The sequence below is a fragment of the Durotheca rogersii genome (assembly GCF_024521655.1).
Source record: "Durotheca rogersii strain YMJ 92031201 chromosome Unknown GGS23scaffold_16, whole genome shotgun sequence".
In the NCBI taxonomy this organism is placed as follows: domain Eukaryota; kingdom Fungi; phylum Ascomycota; class Sordariomycetes; order Xylariales; family Xylariaceae; genus Durotheca; species Durotheca rogersii.
Genome location: NW_026251247.1, coordinates 40,620 through 63,025, shown reverse-complemented (window position 1 = coordinate 63,025; position 22,406 = coordinate 40,620). Strand labels below are relative to the sequence as shown.

Genomic DNA, 22,406 nt, shown 5'->3' with positions numbered 1-22,406 from the left:
GTTTACATGTGATATATATAAGTGATACCTCAGCTCTATTTCCGTATCCGGGGGAAGATGGGAGACGGGGTTATCAGATCGATGGGATCGAGGACCGAGTGACCGAGTGCTTTTGCAACCTAGCCCTTCATTGCGTCGCAGCATATTCCCCATAGGGACCGGTGGTTACGATGGAAGGCGGCAGTAAATAGAACGGCGCATGCATTCGTCAAGCTCAACTCTCACCTCCTCGTAAAACACGCTCAGACACAACTGCTTGGACCTAGACATTAATAATTCTACCTTCTAGTCGTCGCCGTACGCCTCCTCGTACTCCTCCTCGTACTCCTCGCGCGCCTCTTCAAGCTCCTCCATCTCGCTGCTGCTGGCGTCGGAATCCTGCGCCGCGGCGAGCGCCTCCTCGTAGTTTTCCCGGGCGGAGCGGACCGACTCTCGATCGCTGGCGTCGACGTACTCGCCCTGCGCGTTGTACGCGGGCTCGTAGACCGGGGCCGGGGCGGCGGCGTAGACCGGGGCCGGAGGAGCAGCGCGACGCTCGTCGTCGGAGTCATCTGCGCGAGGGTTAGCTCGCCGAGCAAAAGGCGGAGAGGGGTGTGGCTTACCGAGAGCGTTAGCAAGCAGCGCGCCGCCGATAGCACCAACGGCGAGGCCGCCGGCAGCGCCCATCAGCAAACCGCTATGGTCGCTCTTCTTCTTGTCCTTCTTGTCCTTCTTATCCTTCTTCTCCTTGTGCTCGCCGCCGCCGTGCTCGCCGTAGCCCCCAGAGTGCCCGTAGCCGTGGTCATTATGTCCGTGCCCGTGACTCCTATGCTCGTCGTGGCCCCCGTGGGAGCCGTAACCGTGCGCGTCGTGAGATCCGTAGCCGTAGCCGGCCGCACCGGAGGGCGGGTAGCCTTGCCCGCCGTGTTCGCCGTAGCCTCGATTTTCCGAGTTGCCTCCGGCGTGGTAGCCGGGCGCCTCCCACTGGGAGCGGCCAGTGGCGATCTCGTGGTAATACCATCGCTGGTGCTGCTGGTCGAACTGGGGCACCCACCCGGACGGGATCGGGGGCTTGTCCGGCGGCGGGGCGTAGGTTGGTCCGGCGGCCTGGGGGGGCGGAGCGCCGCCGTAGTAGTTCTGATATTGACCTGGATAACCAGCCCCGGGTGGAGGCGGGGCGGGGCTCCCGCCGTGGGGTGGGTATGCCTGCTGGTACGGGGGTTGCTGGTATGGGGGTTGCTGGTATGGTGGCTGGCTTCCATATTGAGGCTGAGGGGGAGGTGCATAATCACGGTTGGCTATATGAATGACGGTATTTAGCTTGTGCAGCTCAAGATGCGCGAACTTGCTCTACGTCCGAGATATGAAGTCGAACAAGACGACAGGGTGATATGGGTTAACAACGGACCTGGAGGCTGACTGGGAGGCTTTTCTTCCTTTGACGGTTTCGAATCGAAGCCGAGATCTAGCTCGTCCAGCTTTTTGGCGAGCTTGTTGAAGAAAGACATGGTGGGCGGAGGACGCCTACGCTGGCGAGGTTGCTGCCGCTCTTGTCTACTTCCTCTCACTTTTCTTTTCTCTTCGCTTTTCTACTTCCACGCTCCCTCTGTTCGACCGGGTTTAGAGGGGGAGGAAGAAGTGGGAGGGTACTCTGACAATATATCACGCCGCCAAGTAACGAGCTGAGGGGTTGCGCTAGATGATGGCAGCAGCTGGTGGTAGCGCTGTCGTGCTGTTGCGACACGATGCTTATCTGGGACGTCCAGGGCGTTCGGGACGGCTGCTGGTTAGTTACGATAGCGGCCGGTACATGGGGCGTATCCGTATTGAGGCGTGGTTGCAGAGGACGAGGCCAGGGGGCAGCATTATAAGGAGTGGTGGAATCCTTGCTCGCTGAATCCTGCAGCAACCCACTCTCGGAAAACCGGCACAGATGAGACTTTGACGGCGCAGAGACGCTCCTATAGTGTTTGATGCCCAGAGGCGAGGTGGTGGCAGGGAGGGAATGCTGTACGTGGTAAAAAGGCAAAAATATTAGGTATTTGTGTGATACCAAGAAGCAGGGGGGGTAAACGTGTTCCTAAGACTTATTTTTAAAGTCGCAAACAAACGTAGGTCCCCTGTAACTTACCTTAAAACGGGCCTGCTACCGCTGCTACCGCTGGTACTAAGGCTACTACCACCAGCGTATTTACACTACCTACCACCTTTGCAAAGAATAGGGATAGGGCTCGGTATAAACCGCCATTACAGCATCGGGGTCTTAAAAGGTTGAGGGTACACACTTATCCCCCTGTTTCTTGGCATCCCACACACAGTATTTTTTGACCGGTGTCCGTTGTAATGCATAACTACCTAGTAGGTACCTACTTCCTAGCGTGGGTAGGTCACTTAGCTACGTGAACCTGTAAATCTAGCGACGTTAGCGGCCTTAGTGGTATCCGCGACAGGACCTACAGGGCTCCGTAGCAGGTTCACGGCGCTTCGGGTGGTTCCGAGGCAGGGATAGGTAGGTACCTAAGGGAAAGGGAGGGGAAGGATATTAGAAGCTACATCCTCCCTCACTGCGACAGGAGTTGTAGGGAAGCTGCCCCGCGTTCGGGGGCCCTTTTGGCCGCGATTTGTCCTAGAGGTAAGGTGGGTACCTTAGGTACTTAGGTACATCTCTACGGTGGTCACTACGGTCAGCTCCCTGAGGTACACGCTCGACACGCACACTGCCCTCGTATAATCCCTCACTTTCCGGTATTACCTAAATGCAAGCAAGTTACTCGCGTTGGCGTGATTGTCGTATTCTGTACGCTGTATATGTACATATACATAGGAATGGAAGAGGTGCTTCGTCGACGGACCTACCTAGGTATGTACCCTAGGTGTAGGTAGGCGTGTCTCCTGGTAGGCGGCCTCCGTATCTGCCCCTCCTTTCATCCCAGCCCCTCTCCTGGCACGTAGTCGCCCCTCGAGCTCGAGCCCGCCAACCCCCGAGCCCCTGGGTATGGTATAAACCACATGCTACCCTATACCATTAGCCTTGCCTGCCTACCTACCCCTCCTATACCTAGTAGGTCCTGTTGGTATACTTACCCTAGCTAAGTACATTCTGTGTCGGGATGAATGTCTCGCCTCTTCCTACCTAGCAACAGTGTTGCTTAGCAGTTTATGTACCTATTGTGCCTACATATGTAATTAAAGCGGTAGCAACTATGGGACCCATCTCCGTGCCGATTTCCGTGTTGTTTACACGGATAGTCCCCTCTGTCGCCTGTCAGCCTCCACAGATATCAGCTCCCACGCCAGACCGCACACATCTTCTTTCTTTCCATCCTCTACTCCAAGTTCCTTTTTGTGTTGGTTTCCATCGCAGCACCACCTAGTCGCTCCCTATTCTACATCCGTTAAATCGCCGAAAGATGTCGGGTTGGGGCCACGACCAGGGCTACGGCGGCGGATACGGCGGCGGATACGGCGGCGGCGGATATGGGAATCCTCCGCCTCAGGGATATCACCAAGGATACGGCCAACATGCCCCTCCCTCCGGCGCTCCCCCTCAGCAGTACGGCTACAACCAGTACCCCCCTCCGAGCGGCGCTCCGCCTTATGGCCAGGGCACCAACCGCTATCCGCCCCCTTCGCAGCCGCCGCCACCCGACCTGGACTCCTATGGCTATCCCCTTAACTCCGGTCGTCCTCCCGCCCAGGACTACGGCAGCCATCACCGATCAGGACCTCCTCCGCCGACCGCTCCCCAGGAATTCGGCCACGGCGCCCCCGAAGGCTACACGTTCCAGTACTCCAACTGTACTGGGAAACGCAAGGCCTTGTTGATCGGCATCAACTATTTCGGCCAGGAGGGCGAGCTGCGTGGCTGCATCAACGACACGAAGAACGTCTCCGAATTCCTCATCGAGCGCTACGGGTATAAGAGAGAAGACATGATTATCCTGACTGACGATCAGCAAGACCCGATATTGATTCCCACCAAGGCGAACATCCTCCGCGCCATGGATTGGCTTGTCGCAGGCGCTCGGGCCAATGACTCTTTGTTCTTGCATTACTCCGGCCACGGCGGCCAGACCGAGGACACCGATGGCGATGAGGATGACGGCTACGACGAGGTCATCTACCCCCTCGATTTCAAACAGAACGGCCACATCGTCGATGATTATATCCACCACGTAGTCGTGAAGCCTCTACAGCCGGGCGTGAGGCTGACGGCCATCTTCGATTCCTGCCACTCTGGCTCCGTCCTGGATTTGCCTTATATCTACTCGACTAAGGGTGTCCTCAAGGAGCCTAACCTTGCCGCCGAAGCTGGGCAAGGACTACTCAAAGCATTTTCGTCCTATGCTTCGGGCGACATGGTGGGCGTCGGTAGCGCCATCTTCGGCTTCGCGAAAACCGCGTTTAGAGGAGACGATGGGTATAAGAAAACTATCGAGACCAAGACCTCGCCCGCAGATGTCGTTATGTGGTCCGGGAGCAAAGACGACCAGACATCGTAAGTAGCGTGTGCGATCTTTAGGGTCGATCGGGCTTACGAGTGCTGCTGCTGACGATCGTGACTATGTAGTGCCGACGCAACGATCGCCTCTCAGGCAACCGGGGCCATGTCGCACGCCTTCATCACGGCCATCAAACAGAATCCGAGTCAGAGCTATGTAGAGCTCCTCAACAGCATCCGCGATATCCTTGAGTCCAAATATTCCCAAAAGCCACAGTTATCTTGCAGTCATCCTCTGGGTAAGCCACCGGATTCACACTCCGTCGCCCTGATCTGTCGCTAATATGAGTAGACACGAATCTCCTCTTCGTAATGTAGAGATATATAGGGCTGAATAAATGTCGAATCGTAAGGGAAATTGGGCTGAGTGGGACGGAACCGTGATTGTGCAACATTAGCGTTGGTTATTAAAAACGACTCTATGCCTCGAATCGACGATCATCACATTGCCTACCCTCAGAGATAGGAAGCCCCGAGTTGTCAGCTATACCAAGAATAAGCCACGCTACCATACCTCCCCAAACGACTCTTGATTCTGTGACTGTGGCGTATCGAGTCTAGATAAGCCTCGCAGAGGCATGGGGTTTCGGGTGCTCAGAGTAATATGTAGTCACGCCATGCCTGCTCTGACATGGTGCCTACTCGAATTCTCTAATGGGGATTAGGTGACGCTCATTCTGTTCCTGTGACGCGTGGGTAGAAAGACACGTATGGGATGCCTACCTTGGTAGGTGGGTTAACCTAAACGCAAGGTTAAAGGGCCGAGTTGGGTTCTCGAAAGCCAAGTTCTCATGGGTGGAATAACGCAACCATAGCTACGCCTAACTCGAGGCAACATAAGTGTATTCATATTCGCGTGTGATGATCTCTCATTAATCCAGGGACGTGATTCCGCACGTGCACCGAGTCCTCCTACCCCATTCTCCCGTATAGAGACGTCCACGCGATCGGGTCCCGAGCAGTCTCTTATCCTGCAGGTACCCACGAATGCGCGTGAGCCTCATGACTGACCGGCTGCAAACCGCCGCGCACCACGCGTCGTATTGGGGTTCCATGGTTTACCCGCATAGCAATGCCCGAACTGTAAGGTCCATACATATATGTGTGTGGGTGAGATGGCAAGGCACAGCCTGTTGATCGGCAAGCAAGCAAGCAAGATAGAGTAGATAGAGTAGCCAGATCTGTTTGGAGGGGCGACGACGGGGCAGGAGAATGCATAGGGGGCGCTATTGGGAGCGCATTCAGGTAGCGTTCAGGTGGCGTTCCGGCGGCCTTGGGTACCCAAACGACGTCGTCCGGCGGGAGAAAGCGACCAATCCAACGAGGGCTCTGCGGCTTTAGCGGGGGATTGGGTCGTCTTTGGGCGCCAATGGTCTCGGCCTTAGCAGCCCCTACAGGCCGCTAGACAGGCCGCTGACCCAGCGCTACTACGTAGCAGACGGACAGCCAGCGTCTGCCCCTCCTCTCCTCCTTGCCCCTCCCTCCCCGGCCGGGCTGGGTACCTGGCCCAGAGTGCAGAGGACGTACATACGCGGGCACGCGGCCTAGGGCAGATACCTGCCGAGCGGTCCCGCGCATGTAGAGCCCTGGCTTTGCGGACGGTCACGGGGACGTCCGTCTTGGGCGGGTTCCCATTATCCCTTATTCCGCGCCTTTCATCCACTCTCACCTCCATCCAACACCATCAACCTTCACACGATTTCCCCTGCCCCCTACCTCGCAAATGTACACACACACGCGCGTCCATGTCCCGGTACGGGATATGTAACAAGTATATTTCCGCCATCCTTCCGTCCATCCCTCCCTCCAACCTTTCCTTTTTGCCAACTCACCAACTCAACAACTCAGCGCCGCGCTCATCCATACCACCCTGCTTGCGCAACCCCCTTTCCAAAGATCCCACGACGACAACGACGTTCTCCAGCCGCCTCCCGTGCTCGCAACACCTTCCCGTCGTCTTGATAATCCCTCAGTTCCCTTCCTCTCTCTTCTCTCCTCCACCTCCCTTCTCCCTAGGAACCCTCCCCCCTCCCCGCTCTTTTTCTTATTTGATCCCCCCTTTCCCGGGGTTCCAGTGGCACTGGCATTGACCGCTTTCCCACCGCTTGTTGACCACGTTCGAGTCGCAAGTTTCAAAGGAAACAAAAGGGACAATCCGTCCTCGTCCATAACTACGTTTTCCTTGTGCTCCTCGAACGCTTGGCTTGTTCAGTCCGAGCCAACTTCGGGGTCGTCAGCGCTATTCAAGTATTTAGCATAGTCAATAGAAGACATAATTTCTCGCTGTTCTCCTTCCTACAGCCATTTACTCACTCCTCTCTACATCTCCAGTACTTCTGACGAGAGTATCCTCACCTTTTCCCTGTCACAGCTTTCTCACTGTTTCTGTTTGGCGAAGAGACTACGCGCCTACTTGGTCCGCTTTCTCCGTGCTGGAATTACTTCTTGTTTTGGTGAGCACCTCTCGCATCCTAGCACTATACGCGCGGATCATCAGACTCTAACCGCCTTTTCCTCTTAAGAGAATGACTTACGCACCGCCCAACATGCAGGCCGGCGACGATCTCGCTGCGCTCTTCTCTCGTAACCTAACTCTACAACCCCAGCCCGCCCCGGCTGCTCAAGAAACCCCGAAAGCGCAGGAGCCGGAGCAGACCCCCATCGTCTATTCCATCACCCAACACTACCACCACTCTGCGCATCTCGCCCGCCAAGAGGAGCCACTCGCCCAACCCCAGCGACCGTCGTCCGAACCGCCCCAAACCCAGCAACCATCGGCCGAAGCCATTCTGAGTTCGCACGGCATAAATTACGCGGCGCTATCTGCCGCCCAACTGGAGCTCTTCAAGAGCGCAGAGGACTCCCAGAAGATACGGCTGATCGAGCTGTGGCACTTCTGCCCTCCCACGAACACTCAGGACAGCCTAGTCGTGTCTTGGATTCCTACAACAGTTGAGCAAGAAGAACTTCTTGCCAAACTTCGTTACGATCGCAGGCTAGCGGAGGAGCAGAACCAAAACATGATGTCGATGGATGGCACGCCTCTTACGCCGGTTCAGACCGGGGACGGGCGCTGGGTTGCCATGTCGGACGTTGAGCCGTACATGATGTCTGGGTACGAAGCGCTGGCTCAGCGGGAGTACGAAGAATCTGCAAAGCAGCAGTACGTGCCGATATCCAAAGACGTCTACAACCACTTTGGCATTTCTGTTGCCGGCCCTACCTACCGCCCGGCAACGGATCCCGTGTACGATAACGATTGGACGAGGCAGCAGCAGGCCATGGAGAACCAGTACGGAGCCTTTCAGCAGATGGACGGTATGGAGCTATAACGAAGCCTTTGTAACGCCTATACATATCCCCCCCTTCCTTTGGCAGATTCACTCAAGCACACAGCATAGCATAGTTATAGTACAGTTATAACGCCGCTAGATAGAGATACTATAGTGCAGGGAGGGCTGTTGAGAAGGCATCGCCGGGCTGAAGGGAATGCAGAGGGGTGGTTATGGAATGGATTCGGGGGCATTCGGTGGTCAGTTGCGCGGAAATGGCTGGAGCGGTCGCCCTCTGGGGGAGGGCTCAGATTGGACTGGTACATTACCATCAATTTCATGTCATCCCTACGGGGCGGAGTTGAGGATTCTTTCACCCCTTTCATAGGCTGTTCTATATCTGTCCTTTCCCTGTCCTTTCACCCCCATTTTCCGTCCCGAGCAATGATGTACAGCTAACCCTTCAGCTTCCCACGGCCGTTCTGCGAAGCTTGGCTCGCCTCGTCAGAAGAAGGTATGTGGATATCTTGCTTGAACCCTCAATACCTGTCCATTTATTGATCCATCCATCCATCCATCCTCTCGCCCCCCATCCCACCCCAACCCCCCTTAGCGACCATTCTCGTACCCGTCATTTCGCTACTTCGTATATACGCGCGCCAGCCACCTCTCGATCTCCAGCACGGCCTTCGCAAGGGCTTCGTCGACGGGTGAGTAGAACCAGACCTCCCCTCCCCTCCCCTCTCCTCGCTTCCCCCCCTTTCGTCCCCCTACCCGTCGGTTCGCCTAGCTTCGAAACCCTTCCCGCGGCACTTGGACCCCCGAACCGTCTTATCCCGTAAGAGGGACAACTTGAAGAAGGTATATATATATACGTCGGTACGCCACTCCGACGCCCGCGTAGCACAGCACTCGTGGACTGCGCATGTATGATGATGTTATCAAGTCTTGACTCTACCTGCCCAGCGCGACGACGACAGCTACATAGATTACCTACCGTTGATAGCAAATCACATAAACTTGACCTGATCTCCCCCCGCTCCTCGCCTCCAATGTCTATTGTATATTGTGCTTTGTATCCGCGTGTGACATGTTCGTTCTTCCGACCGGCCTCCGCCCGAGATCTAAGTTTACGGGACGTCGTCGTCTCCGCGAGTTCTTCTCGCCACTTTCAACTCTTGGAGGACGGGTGGGGGCTGGCCTGCCTGGCTGCCTCCCTGCCCCCGTCTGTCCTTTCCCTCCCGCTTGCCACCATAAGGATTAACGACAAGGGCAGAAATGAAGGAAGAAGAAGAAAAAAAAAGAGTTGGTCGACGCAGGGATTGAACCTGTGATCTTCTGTGCTCACACAAGCATCAACGACAAGGGCAGAAATGAAGGAAGAAAAGAAAAAGTTGGTCGGCGCAGGGATTGAACCTGCGACCTTCTGTGATCACACACGCTTAGAACGCTGGGCCAGATAGAACACGCTCTTCGCTAATATCTGGCCTTAGCAATCAAGACATAATGTAAGACAGATGTGTTAACCACTACACCAGCCGACCTGTTTTTATTTAGGAACCTGAACCCTATCGAGCAATATAAGGTCTTTGCTCCTTCGTAATGGGGGGGGCGTATTATTAAGGCTCTGAGGTTCATTACCTAACTTGCCTGCGCTTGTACGTACTCCTTAACCCCCTTGACCCTGGCCCTGACCCTGGCTCTCTCCTCCGCCCTCCTCATCCCAGAACCCCCGCTCTAGCGCTTCTTGTTCCGCTTCTTCGCCTTGCTGCTGGCGGAGGCCTGGCTCCCCGTCGCCTTGGCTGCCTTCGAAGACTTGGTGGGCGCGGGCGGCTGGTCCTCGCCAGCGCTCTTCTCGAGCAGCTCGAAGTCCTCGGCCGACCCAGTCGACGGCGTTCGCTGCGCCGGCCGGTCCGAGGATGAGGAATCGTAGTCCTCTTCGGCGGTCGTCTTCGCCGTCGCTGCAGTCTTCGTCACCGTAGGTGCCGGTGCTGGGCTGCTCTCTTCGTCGTCAGCCTGGCCCTCCTCCGAGTCAGAGTCGTCGCTTTTGTCGGCAAATTTGGACGGCCCAAGCACCCTGCCGACGGTGGCGCCGTAGGCCCAGCCGGGAAGCTTGAACAGTGCGGTGTCTCTGATGGTGGGCTTCGGGAGCTCGTTAGGCTTTTCAGAATAAGGTTAGCGAGCTCCTCGTATATCGTGAGAATGGGCACGGCGGGAGAGAGAACTTACGTCGAGAAGGAACTCGGCCACGTTTCCGTCGGCGTCTTCCTGCTCCAGATAAACGGCGCCGAGGGAGTCTACAATCAAGACCTTGCCGTTCTCAGCCACAACGCGTTTCTTGGTGCCGGTCGGGCCCGAACCCTGGGTCTGTGGTACTGGCGTCGCACTCCCGCTGGCTTGCTGTCCGGGACGGGGCCTGCCACGCGGCTGGCGTCTGCCCTCTTTCGCCGACTCCTTGCGCGCGTCTCGCTCCTGCAAGCGCCGCTGCTTGCGGTTCATGGCCAATGGGGCCTGCTGGTCGTCGTTCTCGACGGGGGCAGCGGGTGGGGGCAGCGGGTTTGCTCCGGTAGCATCGACGCCTGGGATCACGAGGTTGTCACCCCAGGCGGCCTGGCGCGCGAACTTAATGTAGCGCTCAATGAACTCGCGCTGACGCTTCCAGCTCATGTACAAGGCGAGATAGTGGAAGCCGCCACCGCCGACGAGAAGGCAGCCGAGGAGCACGGTCCCCAGGCCCGGGCGGTACCGGTTGTAGTAGTATTCGGTACCCTTCCAAACCGGGAAGCCGTTGGCTATAAAATGGTCGTAGCGGGCACGGCCGGACCCGCGAAGGATGTTGGCGATGATAGAGAGGCGGGCCTGACGGTCGCCAGCGGCCTTAACGGCGGTACGAATCTCGGCCTGCGTGGGTGCCTTGCTGAGCTTGACGCCAGACTTCTTCTTACCGCCGGCGGCTTTAGACTTATCCTGCTTGGCGCGCTCGGCAGTCAGCTGCTGCTTGACCTTGTCCGGGTGCAGGGCCCGCGACTTCTTGCGGTACGCCTTATTGATCTCGTCCTGGGTCGCTTGCGGCGTGACGCCAAGGAAGTCGTAGAAAGTGACCTCGGGCCCCTCGTGGGTGGCTATCTCGTCGCGGAGGCGGAAGATCTCACGGTCTAGGAAAGGGAAGCAAGGGAGAAGGCAAGATCAGCAGATGAAGTAGGTAAATAGACGGATAGCTAAGGGTGAGAGTTTCTTGTAGGGGCCGCATACCTTCCTTACTCCACGCAGCTGTCAGCGGTGTGAGCAAGGCCAGCAGGCCGACAGAGAGCATCGAGAGCTTCATCGTCACATGCCACGATCCCTAGGGATCCAGCGAGGACGGGTGAAAAAACTGCACAGGACAGCTCGTCGCACAAGAGAATCAAGTCGAATACGAAACACCCCTCTCCAAACACAGGCGGAATCAAGTGAGAGATGCCTTGGAGGCGTAACGAGCCGTGGTGTTACCTGCGATACATCAATCACGCTGTCCAAAAGAGATGTCGTCGCACGCGTCCGATAACTGGTAGATGGGACTTTGTTTGGTGTTCAGTCAGTTCTAGGTAAGTAGGTAATTGGAGCTTTTTTTGTCTTGGGTCAATTGCAAGGTGTCATAATTAGGTAGGACGATGCACTATCGATAAGCTCTATAGGTAGGTATGATGGCCGGCAGGATCAATCTGACGAGGCTGGGCTGCTTACCTAATACGTGTGGTCTCCCGATAGTCCGATAACCCGATAAACAGATAGGCCGTATCGCCGCGCCTATCATATCCGGTATCTGTCCATCTAACAGGTCGATATGCGCAACAACGGTCGTATTACTATGGCCGAAGCCCCTTGGACGTGGACTATTTAATGATTAGTTTCGTTAGTCTCTACGGAGACATCTGTCGCGCATTCACTACGGGCAGCGCCAGCAACGCCTCAGCCCAGAAGGGGGTTGGGTCTGATCAACCCAATTCCGGGGTCAACACCAGCCGTAACGAACCCCAGACGCTTGAGCGAAGCGCGATATCTTCAACGCATATGTCATACGTTACCCACCACACGCGGCAACAGCCCACCTGGCCGTTGGGCTCATATCTCGTTTCTAGCTGAGTAGAATACCTAGTTAGTTACCTGTGCCTACCTTCTTGCAGCTGCTGTTGCCAGTCGTTGTGGAACTTATGCTTACAACTCCCTTCGTCGTCGATGATGAAGCTCACGATTACCGCAGAGCACACCAATAAGTCTTGCTTGGGAGCTAAACTTCTAGCCACATATATAGGTATATTAGTAGTCTCTAACGGCAATAGACATGAGGACAGGTTCTCTAGGTCTCGATATAGCCGAGGGCCATGAATAAGCCATTTGTCAAGCAGTTAAGCACTTTCGCCTTTCAGCTTCCCTGCACTGGCGTCACGGCCATTCTCCAATCGGCATCCTGCCCCCCATCGTATACCGTCTTGGGCCTTGCCTCCCCACCGCATCGCCAGGACCTCAGGCCGGGGAGCCCACGCCCCTGGTAACAGCATGCGGTCAACAGGCCTCATCGCATGGTTCAGATAGGGAGCCATCGTGGACTGGACAGCAAGTACCGAAGTGCGGGGAGGACTAATTTGGAGACGCTTGGTCAATAAGAGGAAAAATGCGAAGATTTGATGTTCCCGCCGCGGTTAATATCTTGGAACCGCACAAGGGGGCTGGTGAAAAAGTTGGGGTAGAATATGGGGTAGGTAGGCAAGGGTGTAGGCGGTATCGGTCTATATGCGTGTATGTGCTTGGCGGCACGAACGCGAGCTTTCGAGATTTGGATATAAACTAGGGTACCATATCCTTGGGATCCGGGGAATGAGACTATTCTTCTCAGTCTCGTTCTCTGCGCCGCCCTCTGTGTATATTCCTCGTCTCGGCTCCTGTTTCTCTACCTCTCCCTCCTCCGCCGAGACCACCTGTGTGGGATAAGCAATCGCCATGGCGGAGATCACTAAGCTCCCGGAGAATTCCCTGTGGTCGAATAGAAAATGCCTACTCATATGTGCTACCGTCGCGATAGCGAACATGCAGTACGGGCTGGACTCGGCTGCCCTTGGATCCTTACAAGCCATGCCCGGTTTCCTCGAAGTGTTTGGATACAAGGACCCTTCGGCACCAGGAGGCTACGCCATAGAGGTAGGCTCACCCCTTCAGGCCAGAAAAGGTGTTTTCCTTTCTCTCCATAATAACCAATATACATAGTCAACCTTCCAAAGCCTCATCGGGTCTCTTCTTACGCTCGGTGCCTTCCTGTCGTCACTCGTCGCCGGAGCCTTCGCACATTTCTTTGGCCGGAAGGTCGCCTTATGGCTGGCTTGCGTTCTGAACGCAATTGCTTGCATCATCCAGATGGTTTCCACAGATAAAGCCGCTATTTATGTTGGTCGCCTAATCCTGGGCCTGGCCAATGGCTTCCTGGTGACGTTCTCCAATATCTATGGTATGTTGGGACGCGCTTGGGACAATAACTGCTGCATACATTACCCTCCCGACCCTTTGCAGAGTGACACCTTTGTTGATGAAGGCTAACCTTCTTGGAGTATGTCATGAGGCCTTTCGATGCTACGCACCCTTGACTACCCTATTATCTAGTTCCCCGAACGAGAAATCCCGAGAACTTGAAAAGCAGGGTTAATATACCTACCTACAATATGCTAACACCTATTAGACCGCCGAAGCCGCGCCGGCTCACCTCCGCGCCGTCATGGTAGCCCTATTTTCGGAATGGGTCAATATCGGAAGTATCATAGGGGCGGCGATAACCAATGCCACCAAAGACCGACTGGACAAAGCCTCCTACCTAATTCCCCTCGGAACTCTCTTCATCGTCCCCACCTTCTTGGCGGTGGGCCTCTTCTTCGTGCCTGAGTCGCCTCGTTATCTCCTGTATAAGGGGAACATCGAACAGGCACGAGAATCTTTCACGACGCTGAGGGGGGACTCACTATCGCCCGAGTACCTTGAATTGGAATGGGCTGAGATGGTCAAGGGCATCCAAGAGGAAAAAGAATCCGCCAAGACAATCGGACCCCTAGACATGTTCAAAGGTACAGCAAAAGGCGCCGTAGCACCTCTAATTCAAGGGGCAAGATACTGATCAAATCACCGAGTAGGAACCGAGCTGAGACGTACGCTGCTATGCTTTGGTGTCATCGCGACGCAGACGGGAGCAGGCTCGTGGTTTGTCATCACCTACTCGACTTATTTCATGATCGTGGCTGGACTGGAAGTCAACGACGCCTTCAAGTACTCGGTCATGAACACGTGTCTAGGGTTCATCGGTGTCAACCTTGGAATGTACCTCATGCGACACGTCATGGGCAGGCGAACGATCCTGATGACGGGCGCCGTGGTTCAAGGGTGCGCTATGCTTGGAATGGCTGTTTCTGCCACCGTTGCCTACGGAACCCTCGAAGCTCGAAACTGCCTCATCGCGTTCTCAGGTCTATACATGTTTGCCTACAACGCTTTCGTCGGAGACGCCACCTATCCCACGGCGACCGAACTGGTGAGCACGAGGCTAAGGTCTTGGTCTGTGGGATCAGCCATCAGTCTGGGATACTTCCTTGCCTGGCTAACGGGCTTCTGCTCTCCGTATTTTATCAACCCGGAGCATCTTAACTGGGTATGTAGCATCAAAAACTTATTCTCTGTTGTCTGCTCTCCGGGGACCTGGATAACTAATGGGCGTATAGGGTGCTAAATACGGTTACATATGGGCTGGGTCGAACTTGTGCTGTCTAGTATTCTTTTACCTCTGTGTTCCCGAGACAAAGGGAAGAACCCTAGAGGAAATCGATGAACTCTTTAACAACCGTGTTTCGGTCCGCAATTTCAAGTCCTTCAAGACGACAATCATGGCCGAAGCATTGAAGGATGTTAAAGCTAGTGCTGCTGAAAACCAGACTCACGCGGAGCACGTCGATAGGGCATATTAATTCTAACCTCAACCCACTAGAAAATAGTGCAGCTATAGCTAGTATGAACTCTGCCGGCACACTTGAACATACTAGTCACATATTGGGAGTTGACTCTGGTTAAAGCTGGTAATACACGGTTACTATGCCCAAAAGGGCGAGCAAGAATAGCAGGGTGGGCGCTCCTAATGGCCATTTCGAGCAGTATACGATACAATTTAATATTCTCAAGCCCCATTGTGAGAACCAGGAGAACGGTCAGGAAATACCCCAAGGAACCTACCCCCCCTACTTATTAGCTACCATATTCCCGGCCCCTTACACAATCTATACTATTTATCGGGACACGGATGTTTCTACTTTGCTGATAAGTGATGATTATACGGCATAAGAAGGAAAGACATGTCACCCAGCAGAAACCTGTTGGTTCCTGATAGATGGCAGTGGGTGATTCAAACACATTGGGGTTGAACACTGATATCAACCAATCTAGCTTGGAGGTTGTCTCTTAGCACCTAAATGGGTCTATCAATCGGTAAATGAAAAACTGCTGCTACTCCGGAAGCCCTGCTTCGCCCTATCAGGCCTGCATCTTTCAGTCAATACTTAGTTATCAGGTGCCCATCAACTCCTCACCATCGCCCACATTCATTACACCACTGTTCTCCACCAACGTTCTATTATGGCCGGTGTGACAAGATGCTGGTGGTGCTCCCCGATTCAGTCCTGCTATCGTCATCAGGGGGTTGTGGCTTCATCGTCTTTCATCTGGTTGCCAGCCTACTTGAACGTGAATCCTGTTTCCAAGCTCATATCATGGGCATCAAAGCCATCCGTAACTAGGTCGAGACATTATATTTCGCTTGTGATACATATTTTCCCCTTTGCTAATGTCGAGGCTGCGTTCAAACAAGCGAATCGTATGCTTCCTTTCCCTGTCGCGCACCTCCGGTTCAACTGTGCAACAGCTTGTGACCTTCCGGCCGCTCAAGCCCTTGTAAGCGCCTACGGCAAACCTCCGCCGCCCGTGGAGCAGCACCGACGAGTAGAGCTTCAACGTCACTAGCAAGAGCTCAAGAGGCCAAGAAGCTCGCCTGGTTAGTGATAGTTGCCTATATAGTGCCCATTACTATATATAGCGCCTGTTGATAGTAATAGGTGCACATCTGCGAGGAGGGCTACACACAACTCGTATTAACGACGTTCTAATACATTATTGTTGGTGATATTAGTCGCCTGACCCTATGCACTTGTATACATATTTGCTGACCCACAGGTATTGTGCCTCTTTTCCCTTTATATAGACTTAAAACCACAACTATAACCAACGTGTCTAACCATCTACGTATCGTCTATTATAATTAGTGTAAAAGCAGCGTTTACAGGGTTTCGTATGCATCGGCCGTTGAGGCCTCAGCGTTGCTCTGACGTTAAACAGACTTACGAATATCGCAGACGAGCCTACGCGATCTGTAGGTGGATGATATTGTAATAGCAACGGGAAGAATAAGGTCCTACCGACTCAACCTACACACGTTAGAAACACGCCATAATCAACCCGGTTCCTGCGAAGCGTTTCTCGCCCTTATCGCTAGGGGAGAGGGCTGTAGGGGGTTTGAAAATAAGCCTCATTATCATTCCTTTCTCCGCGATTATGTCAACGTTTCATTTCAGCCGCCTAGTAGGTTCGTTGCTGCCACCGTTAAAAATAGGAGAAAGCCGTTTGGGCCTGTGTAATTTCATCGTACCAGTGAAAGTATTGTTTCTTGGCCAGCCAGGCAGAGCTAGTCCTTACCAACAGTAATGGTTCAGAGAAAATAAAGCTGAAGTTGAGATATTTAAAGGTGACGCAATACGGAGCTGGCGTGGTATCGAAGCAACGATTTGTAACCGGCAAGGCTTTGTCGCCATACACGCTCCCCGCCTCGACATGACTCGTAGATCGTAATTCCTCTCGCCACCCCGTTCTAATTAGACACCCCTGGAGTGTTGGTACATGTGCTCCTCAATCTTGTTGGGACTAGATGGCCTTCGGCATAGTATGCCCGGACTGTGGGGTCTTCAACCTATAAGTATTTGCCAAAAAGCCGAGTGAAGTGATTCATAGCTCTCCGCCCTTCTCGACGTCTAAACCACAGTTGACCAATTGCCTAAATTACAACACGAAGTCCTCGGCGGCCTGAGAGAGCGCAGAATAGTAATAGTATTTGCAGGTTCTGCTAGGTATGATCATCTAATAGCGGCTGCTTGGATTCGAGGCCGCTCATAACTGAATACCCCCCACCCCTTAGCAGCTTCTCGGCGTCTGCTCCAAATCGCTAGTAGAGTAGACAGGTAGGCCGAAACCATGGCGACGCTTCCCGAGCTCAACATCCCCGCCTCGACGTCGACAGTTGATGTCTCCATCGTGAACACTACCGGCATCCTGCGCGGGCTGGATCCCAGTCGCTTCTTCTTGCCCAAGATCCCTGGGCACGACTACTTAGCGACGCCGTGCTTCGCCTTCCTACTCCAGCACCCGGCGCTCGACCGGTCCCTCGTCTTCGACCTCGGTATGCGGAAGGACTACTGGAACTGGCCGCCGCACCTGCTCGGGTTCTTTGAGAAGGCTAACGTCGACATCATTGCGCCCAAGGGCATCCGCGAGGTCCTCGACGAGCACGGCGTCGACACGAAGCGCATCGAGGCCGTCATCTGGTCCCACTCGCACTTCGACCACACTGGCGATCCGGCGACGTTCGAGCCCAGCACCGCTCTCATCGTCGGTCCCGGCACCAAGGAGAAACTCTTCCCGGGGTATCCGGCGAACCCGAACGCGCGCTTCCTCGAGAGCGACTACGCCGGGCGCGAGGTGCGCGAGCTCGACTTCGCGGCGTCGACGCTGCGCATCGGCCAGTTCCGGGCCATCGACTACTTCGGCGACGGGTCGTTCTACTTCCTCGACTCGCCGGGGCACTGCATCGGGCACGTGTGCGGGTTCGCGCGCGTGACGAGCAGCCCGGACAGCTTCGTGCTGATGGGCGGCGACGTGATCCACCACGACGGCGAGCTGCGGCCGCACCACTGGCACCCGCTGCCCGACGCGATCCTGCCGCACCCGTTCGCGCCGCTGTCGACGACGCCGTGCCCCGGGTCGCTCTTCGACGCCCTGCTGCGCGACGGCAGCCGCGAGGAGCCCATCTACCTGCCGTCGCTCGAGCCGCCGCCGGGCCAGCGCGCCGTCCACGAGGACCCGGCCCTGGCCGCGGCCACGATCCGCAGGCTGCAGGAGCTCGACGCCTACGACAACATCCTCGTCGCCGCCGCCCACAACCACTACCTGCTGCAGGTCGCCGACTTCTTCCCCGCCAAGGCGAACGGCTTCGCGGCCGCCGGGTGGACCCGCAAGCTGCGCTGGAAGTTCCTCGCCGACTTCGCGAAGGCCGTCGGGTACGAGGGCGAGGTCACGGCGACGGGCGATTACACGCCGCTGCCGAAGGAGGGTGGTGCGTAGGCGAGGAGGGAGGTAGTGGGAAGGAACTCAGTCGGACAAGATTCTGCACGGCGGTATGAATTCGGACGATCGTGAGGCGAATGTGTCGAAGAGCGAGTGGAAATACTTTGCAGATATCGTCGTGCTTCCGTAGCGAAATCCCGTATATCTATCGCTACGGAGAAACTTGCCTAATGCCTACATGATCGGTATTCGTTAGGGATGGACTTCCGCCGTGACCGTGCCACAACAGTGCGATCGGCGCCGTTTTCACGGGGAAACGATTCTCGGAAGACGGCAGAGCATGTCTATTGAGTAACGTATACCTATTGCATATATTCCAACTACTTCTACGAACAGAAATGATAGCCGAAAATAAACTTGGCGGGCGGAACCGATGCTCCCCCCTAAGATCGCCAACCCCCGCTAACGATGGATTGCCCCTAAGTCATCGCCGAGGCATTGTGAGGATTGACGCGCGTTCGGAGGTGCGTTCGAGGTTCCGAACGTGATCTGCTCATCCGGGCGTCCATCTGTGTCCATGTGACTTTTCAGGGCCGCCGATTAGTGTAGGAGGAAGGGGAAGAGGAAGAAGAAGTTGGGGCTCGCCCGTTGCAAGCTGACACGTACCTACGTAGGATAATACCTACATATGTATTTCAACCTTATGACCTGGCCTATTCTGACATGCATACACGCGGCTGTATGGGGGTAAAAGCTTCGCTTGCCGAGCCCACATGGCGGTCCGTTGGAGCACGTTACCGATGATCTTATAGCCGTCGCCGCGATGGTGCCGAGGATCTGAGTTGGCCAGCGGTCTTGGCCGCCCTTGTGAACCTGTAATACAGGGGGATGCCCTAGCCTAGGGGAAAGAGAGAACATGATAGGAGAGTATCGTGAAACGGGCTTCTCTGCAATCAGCGACGGGTTGAGATGGTGTCCTCCATCCTTCCATCCGAATCGCGGGCGGGACCCCCGCCGTGCCTTCGGATGAGCTCTCCCGATGACAAGCGGCTCGTCTCGCTTACTCGTCTAGCTGAGCGGATGGGCGAGCTTAGGGCAGTCCTTATTATAGACCATCAATTGATCCGGGTCTTGGGATTTTGAAAATGGCTCCACATGATCGTCTTGGTAGACGGCCGTGTATACTCATATAGGTAAACGCTCGCCTCTTATTACTCCTTGACGAATAGGCTGCCCACCTGCTTGAGGAGGAAGGAAGAAGCCGGTAACAGTAGATACTGTTATATCTCTATATATCTGAATATCTATCCATATATATGTAGGTATGCACATAAATATCAGAGTCCGACTCGGGGGAGCTCCCAAATGGAGAACGGCGGGTGCCGTACCGCCTTCTCTCTTTGGTATGCTCCAGCTACCTATTCTCAATCTACAAAGATATCTTTTTCATGCCCTGGCCACCCAAGGCACACCCGAGGAAGCTCTCCGGCGAAGCTACAACAGAATATTTGAGGCAATGATGGTATACCCTCCACCCCATCCGTCCGATATTCCCTATCCCTAGAACGCTCGGAACGCTAGAAATACAAAAGAAAAAAGAAGGGGAAAAGAGAAGAGAAGGACCTCCATGGGTTCACTGGTAGATGCCGCTGAGGACATTCGCGTCGCTTAGATCGTGCGGTATCCCGGGCCATATGGCCTGGTACTGACCCATGGCGGCCGGCGCGGCGTGGTCTGGATGCCCGCCAACGAGTGCCGTCGTTGTCGGATCCATCCCCATGTCGAACGTGGGCGCCGCTTGCGCATTTCCAGTCATCGTATTGACCATGTAGGAGAAGTCGGCGCCCATCCCGGTCGCCCACTGGCTCTCGAGGGTTGCGAAGCCCTTCTGGACGTTCGGATCGATGTGGACGGGGTGGCGCGGCTCGTGCTCTCCCTGGGCGATCATGGTCATTATTGCCGACCTGATGCGCTCGAATAGGTCGCGATACTTCCGGGCGGACGGGTACCGCTCGGCGACGACGTATAAGAGAATCTGGCAGCCCGTGAGCGGGCCTTCGACGCTGAGGAAATTCGACGGGGCCAGCCACGCGCAGTATATCAAAGTCAGGCCTATGTTCACACCACTTGTCAGAAGACGGGAGACGGTCGACTCAGCCGATGGCAATCACGAAAAAGACAACTCACCTGCTAGGAAGACCGATTGAATCGACAAAGCCGAAAAGCCAACAGGAAACGTGTGGTGCAGCCGCCGGTAGTCCGCAATGACGCCCATGCAAGCCTCTGCGCAGAGCTTCACGTAGTGCATGTTAACGGGGCTTTTGGCGAGCTGCGGGTATAGCAAGAAGCGAACACAACGGTAGTAGTGGATGGTATACAACTCGGCGCCCTCGTACGCGCTCTCCTGGCGATGGACATAGTGCGCCGTCTCGTAAGGGATGTTGTCTTTCCACGCGTTCAGCTGGTCGAGAAAGACGTTGATGGTAGCGTCGGAGACATCGTTTGGGCGGTCGACCCTGTAGACGATGTGCTGGATTTCGGACTCGATCTGCTTGAGCCGCGTCCGGTGAATGAAGGATGTCAAGGTGTTCGGAGGGTTGACCGGGATGTTTGTGACGCGCATGGCTGCTTGGCGCACGATCTCGTCGTCGAGTGTGTCCTCGTTGATATCCAGGGGGAGTTCTACGTCGATGTCATGGTCTGACAGGCTGGGAGGTCGTCCAACGGCGATGGAAATGTCCCGATCGAGGAAGTAGGCAGTCCAGAACCGGCGCTTATCCATCTCGCCTTCGACACTAGGCCGCTGTCGCCGCTGTCGACGATGTAAACCTAACTCTACGCACAATCTTATCGCAGCCCCGATATAAGTCCAAGCCCCGGGGTCTCGAGGGGCCCTTGTACAATATAAAGCCATAAGGAGAAGATAATTGACCGTGCGGACATCTCGAAGGCGCAGCATCGAGTCGAGCTCTTCTAGAGCGATATCGTAATGTTGGTCACTGAAGAAGTGGCCGGTCTCGCCGGCCGACTCCAGCCATCGCCCACTCACAGCATAGATGAGATGCAGGATCGTCTGCTCATACTCGTCTGTAAGAGTGTCCCGGTTGTTGTGAAGTTTCATCACCTGGGCGGAGTGCAGAATAGGATATCTCGTAGCTATGTGCCGGAACCACCCGTGCAGCAGCCTCGAGGCGACTTGGGGGGTCAGGAAGGGCACGCCGATCATGTCGCCCTCATTGGTGGAGTAGATGGATTTTGGCGCCGGATCATCGTCTCCTTGGGCCGCTGGCTCCTCGTGAGAGGGCACGGCAGAGGCCCTCTGGCTGAGGACGACGGAGCTAAGGACCCTCCCGATGGTGATGTTTGAGGAGGCACCTACGTAGTGGCCAGACGCAGAGAGCGAGAGATCTCTCACAGCTACTAATATGTCATTGGTTTCATCTTCGGGATCCCTCTGGGTGTGTTCCGAAGGGGGTACCTGGTTGGGCTGGGTGCCCGGCATAACTGCTGCATGATGCGGTGCCGATGCCGACTGTCCCAGACGTGTCAGGTGATCGGTACCGACTCTAACATGCCCTAGTGAGGCAAGATAAGACTCCAGCTCCGCAACACGCTGCTCCAGGGCCTTGATATAAAGCTTCTTCTCACCGGCCGCCGGGACCAGTGGCACGACGTATACTTAAGCGGCACACAGGCACGGTTAGGGACCAGAGCGCATAGCTAGCGGCAGTGAGAGACGGGGAGAGTAAGCTTACCACACTTCAAGGACAAGCGCGCACACGAACCACATGCTGGCCGATGCCCGTCACACTGTATAATAAAAGTAAGTAGAAGGGACACACAGTATCGGATTCAACCGCCAGCGGGAAGGGTGATGAGATATGAGAGGCTGAAAAGGCGCCAACGCGGCTTTGCCGTACCTTTTGCTTTCTAGTCTTACACCTTTGGTAGGCGGTCAGCTGATGGACGGGTAACGCGCTACGCGCGCTCTGGCGACATAAGACAGAACATACCTCTGGCAAGCTAAAGCAACGCGTTCGCGTTTGGCTGGCTTGCGCTGCGCCGGCGGCTTGTCGGGGATCGGGGTCCCCGGGGAGAGACCCTGAGTAGTATCGCCCGTGTCCGGAGACGATCCAGTGGCGTCCATGAGAGACATTGGGACAGGCGGAGGAGTTATGGGTGGGAATAGGCGAGGGAAGCAGGGGTTTCGGTAGGACCGTCCGGAGAATGGCGGGCTACGATAGCGTCGGAAGCAGACGGAC

At 55.4% G+C, this 22,406-nt stretch overlaps 7 protein-coding genes and 1 non-coding gene across 8 annotated transcripts; 4 read left to right on the top strand and 4 right to left on the bottom strand.

Moving 5' to 3' along the window:
- Positions 1-75: 75 nt before the first annotated feature.
- GGS23DRAFT_126645 (uncharacterized protein) lies at positions 76-1,628 on the bottom strand. The gene is made up of 3 exons (XM_051511128.1): positions 1,400-1,628; positions 603-1,277; positions 76-551 (listed from the first exon to the last, which is right to left on the bottom strand). Exons 1-3 carry the CDS (start codon positions 1,485-1,487, stop codon positions 286-288), a joined length of 1,029 nt encoding a protein of 342 aa, XP_051370405.1. The 5' UTR covers positions 1,488-1,628; the 3' UTR covers positions 76-285.
- A 1,761-nt stretch (positions 1,629-3,389) lies between these two features.
- Positions 3,390-4,798, top strand: GGS23DRAFT_605988 (uncharacterized protein; the record flags this gene model as incomplete). The annotated part of the gene is made up of 3 exons (XM_051519848.1): positions 3,390-4,477; positions 4,550-4,719; positions 4,773-4,798. 3 exons carry the CDS (start codon positions 3,390-3,392, stop codon positions 4,796-4,798), a joined length of 1,284 nt encoding a protein of 427 aa, XP_051370404.1.
- A 1,891-nt stretch (positions 4,799-6,689) lies between these two features.
- Positions 6,690-7,899, top strand: GGS23DRAFT_126519 (uncharacterized protein). Its single transcript, XM_051511126.1, has 2 exons — positions 6,690-6,933; positions 7,003-7,899. The coding sequence occupies exon 2, from the start codon at positions 7,006-7,008 to the stop codon at positions 7,810-7,812; it is 807 nt and encodes a 268-aa protein (XP_051370403.1). The 5' UTR covers positions 6,690-6,933; positions 7,003-7,005; the 3' UTR covers positions 7,813-7,899.
- A 1,248-nt stretch (positions 7,900-9,147) lies between these two features.
- GGS23DRAFT_t64 lies at positions 9,148-9,296 on the bottom strand. Its single transcript has one exon. It is a non-coding gene; the product is annotated as a tRNA-Val (tRNA).
- A 193-nt stretch (positions 9,297-9,489) lies between these two features.
- GGS23DRAFT_605987 (uncharacterized protein) lies at positions 9,490-11,077 on the bottom strand (the record flags this gene model as incomplete). Its single annotated transcript, XM_051519847.1, has 3 exons — positions 9,490-9,912; positions 9,982-10,907; positions 11,005-11,077. The coding sequence occupies 3 exons, from the start codon at positions 11,075-11,077 to the stop codon at positions 9,490-9,492; spliced, it is 1,422 nt and encodes a 473-aa protein (XP_051370402.1).
- Positions 11,078-12,425: 1,348 nt separating this feature from the next.
- On the top strand, positions 12,426-14,729 carry GGS23DRAFT_611286 (general substrate transporter; the record flags this gene model as incomplete). The annotated part of the gene is made up of 5 exons (XM_051520393.1): positions 12,426-12,927; positions 12,994-13,231; positions 13,470-13,838; positions 13,905-14,416; positions 14,487-14,729. Exons 1-5 carry the CDS (start codon positions 12,730-12,732, stop codon positions 14,727-14,729), a joined length of 1,560 nt encoding a protein of 519 aa, XP_051370401.1. The 5' UTR covers positions 12,426-12,729.
- A 2,326-nt stretch (positions 14,730-17,055) lies between these two features.
- On the top strand, positions 17,056-18,201 carry GGS23DRAFT_598104 (beta-lactamase-like protein; the record flags this gene model as incomplete). The annotated part of the gene is made up of 1 exon (XM_051518727.1): positions 17,056-18,201. The coding sequence occupies one exon, from the start codon at positions 17,056-17,058 to the stop codon at positions 18,199-18,201; it is 1,146 nt and encodes a 381-aa protein (XP_051370400.1).
- A 1,541-nt stretch (positions 18,202-19,742) lies between these two features.
- Positions 19,743-22,300, bottom strand: GGS23DRAFT_611282 (fungal-specific transcription factor domain-containing protein; the record flags this gene model as incomplete). The annotated part of the gene is made up of 5 exons (XM_051520392.1): positions 19,743-20,256; positions 20,332-21,822; positions 21,900-21,954; positions 22,065-22,086; positions 22,158-22,300. The coding sequence occupies 5 exons, from the start codon at positions 22,298-22,300 to the stop codon at positions 19,778-19,780; spliced, it is 2,190 nt and encodes a 729-aa protein (XP_051370399.1). The 3' UTR covers positions 19,743-19,777.
- Positions 22,301-22,406: the final 106 nt, after the last annotated feature.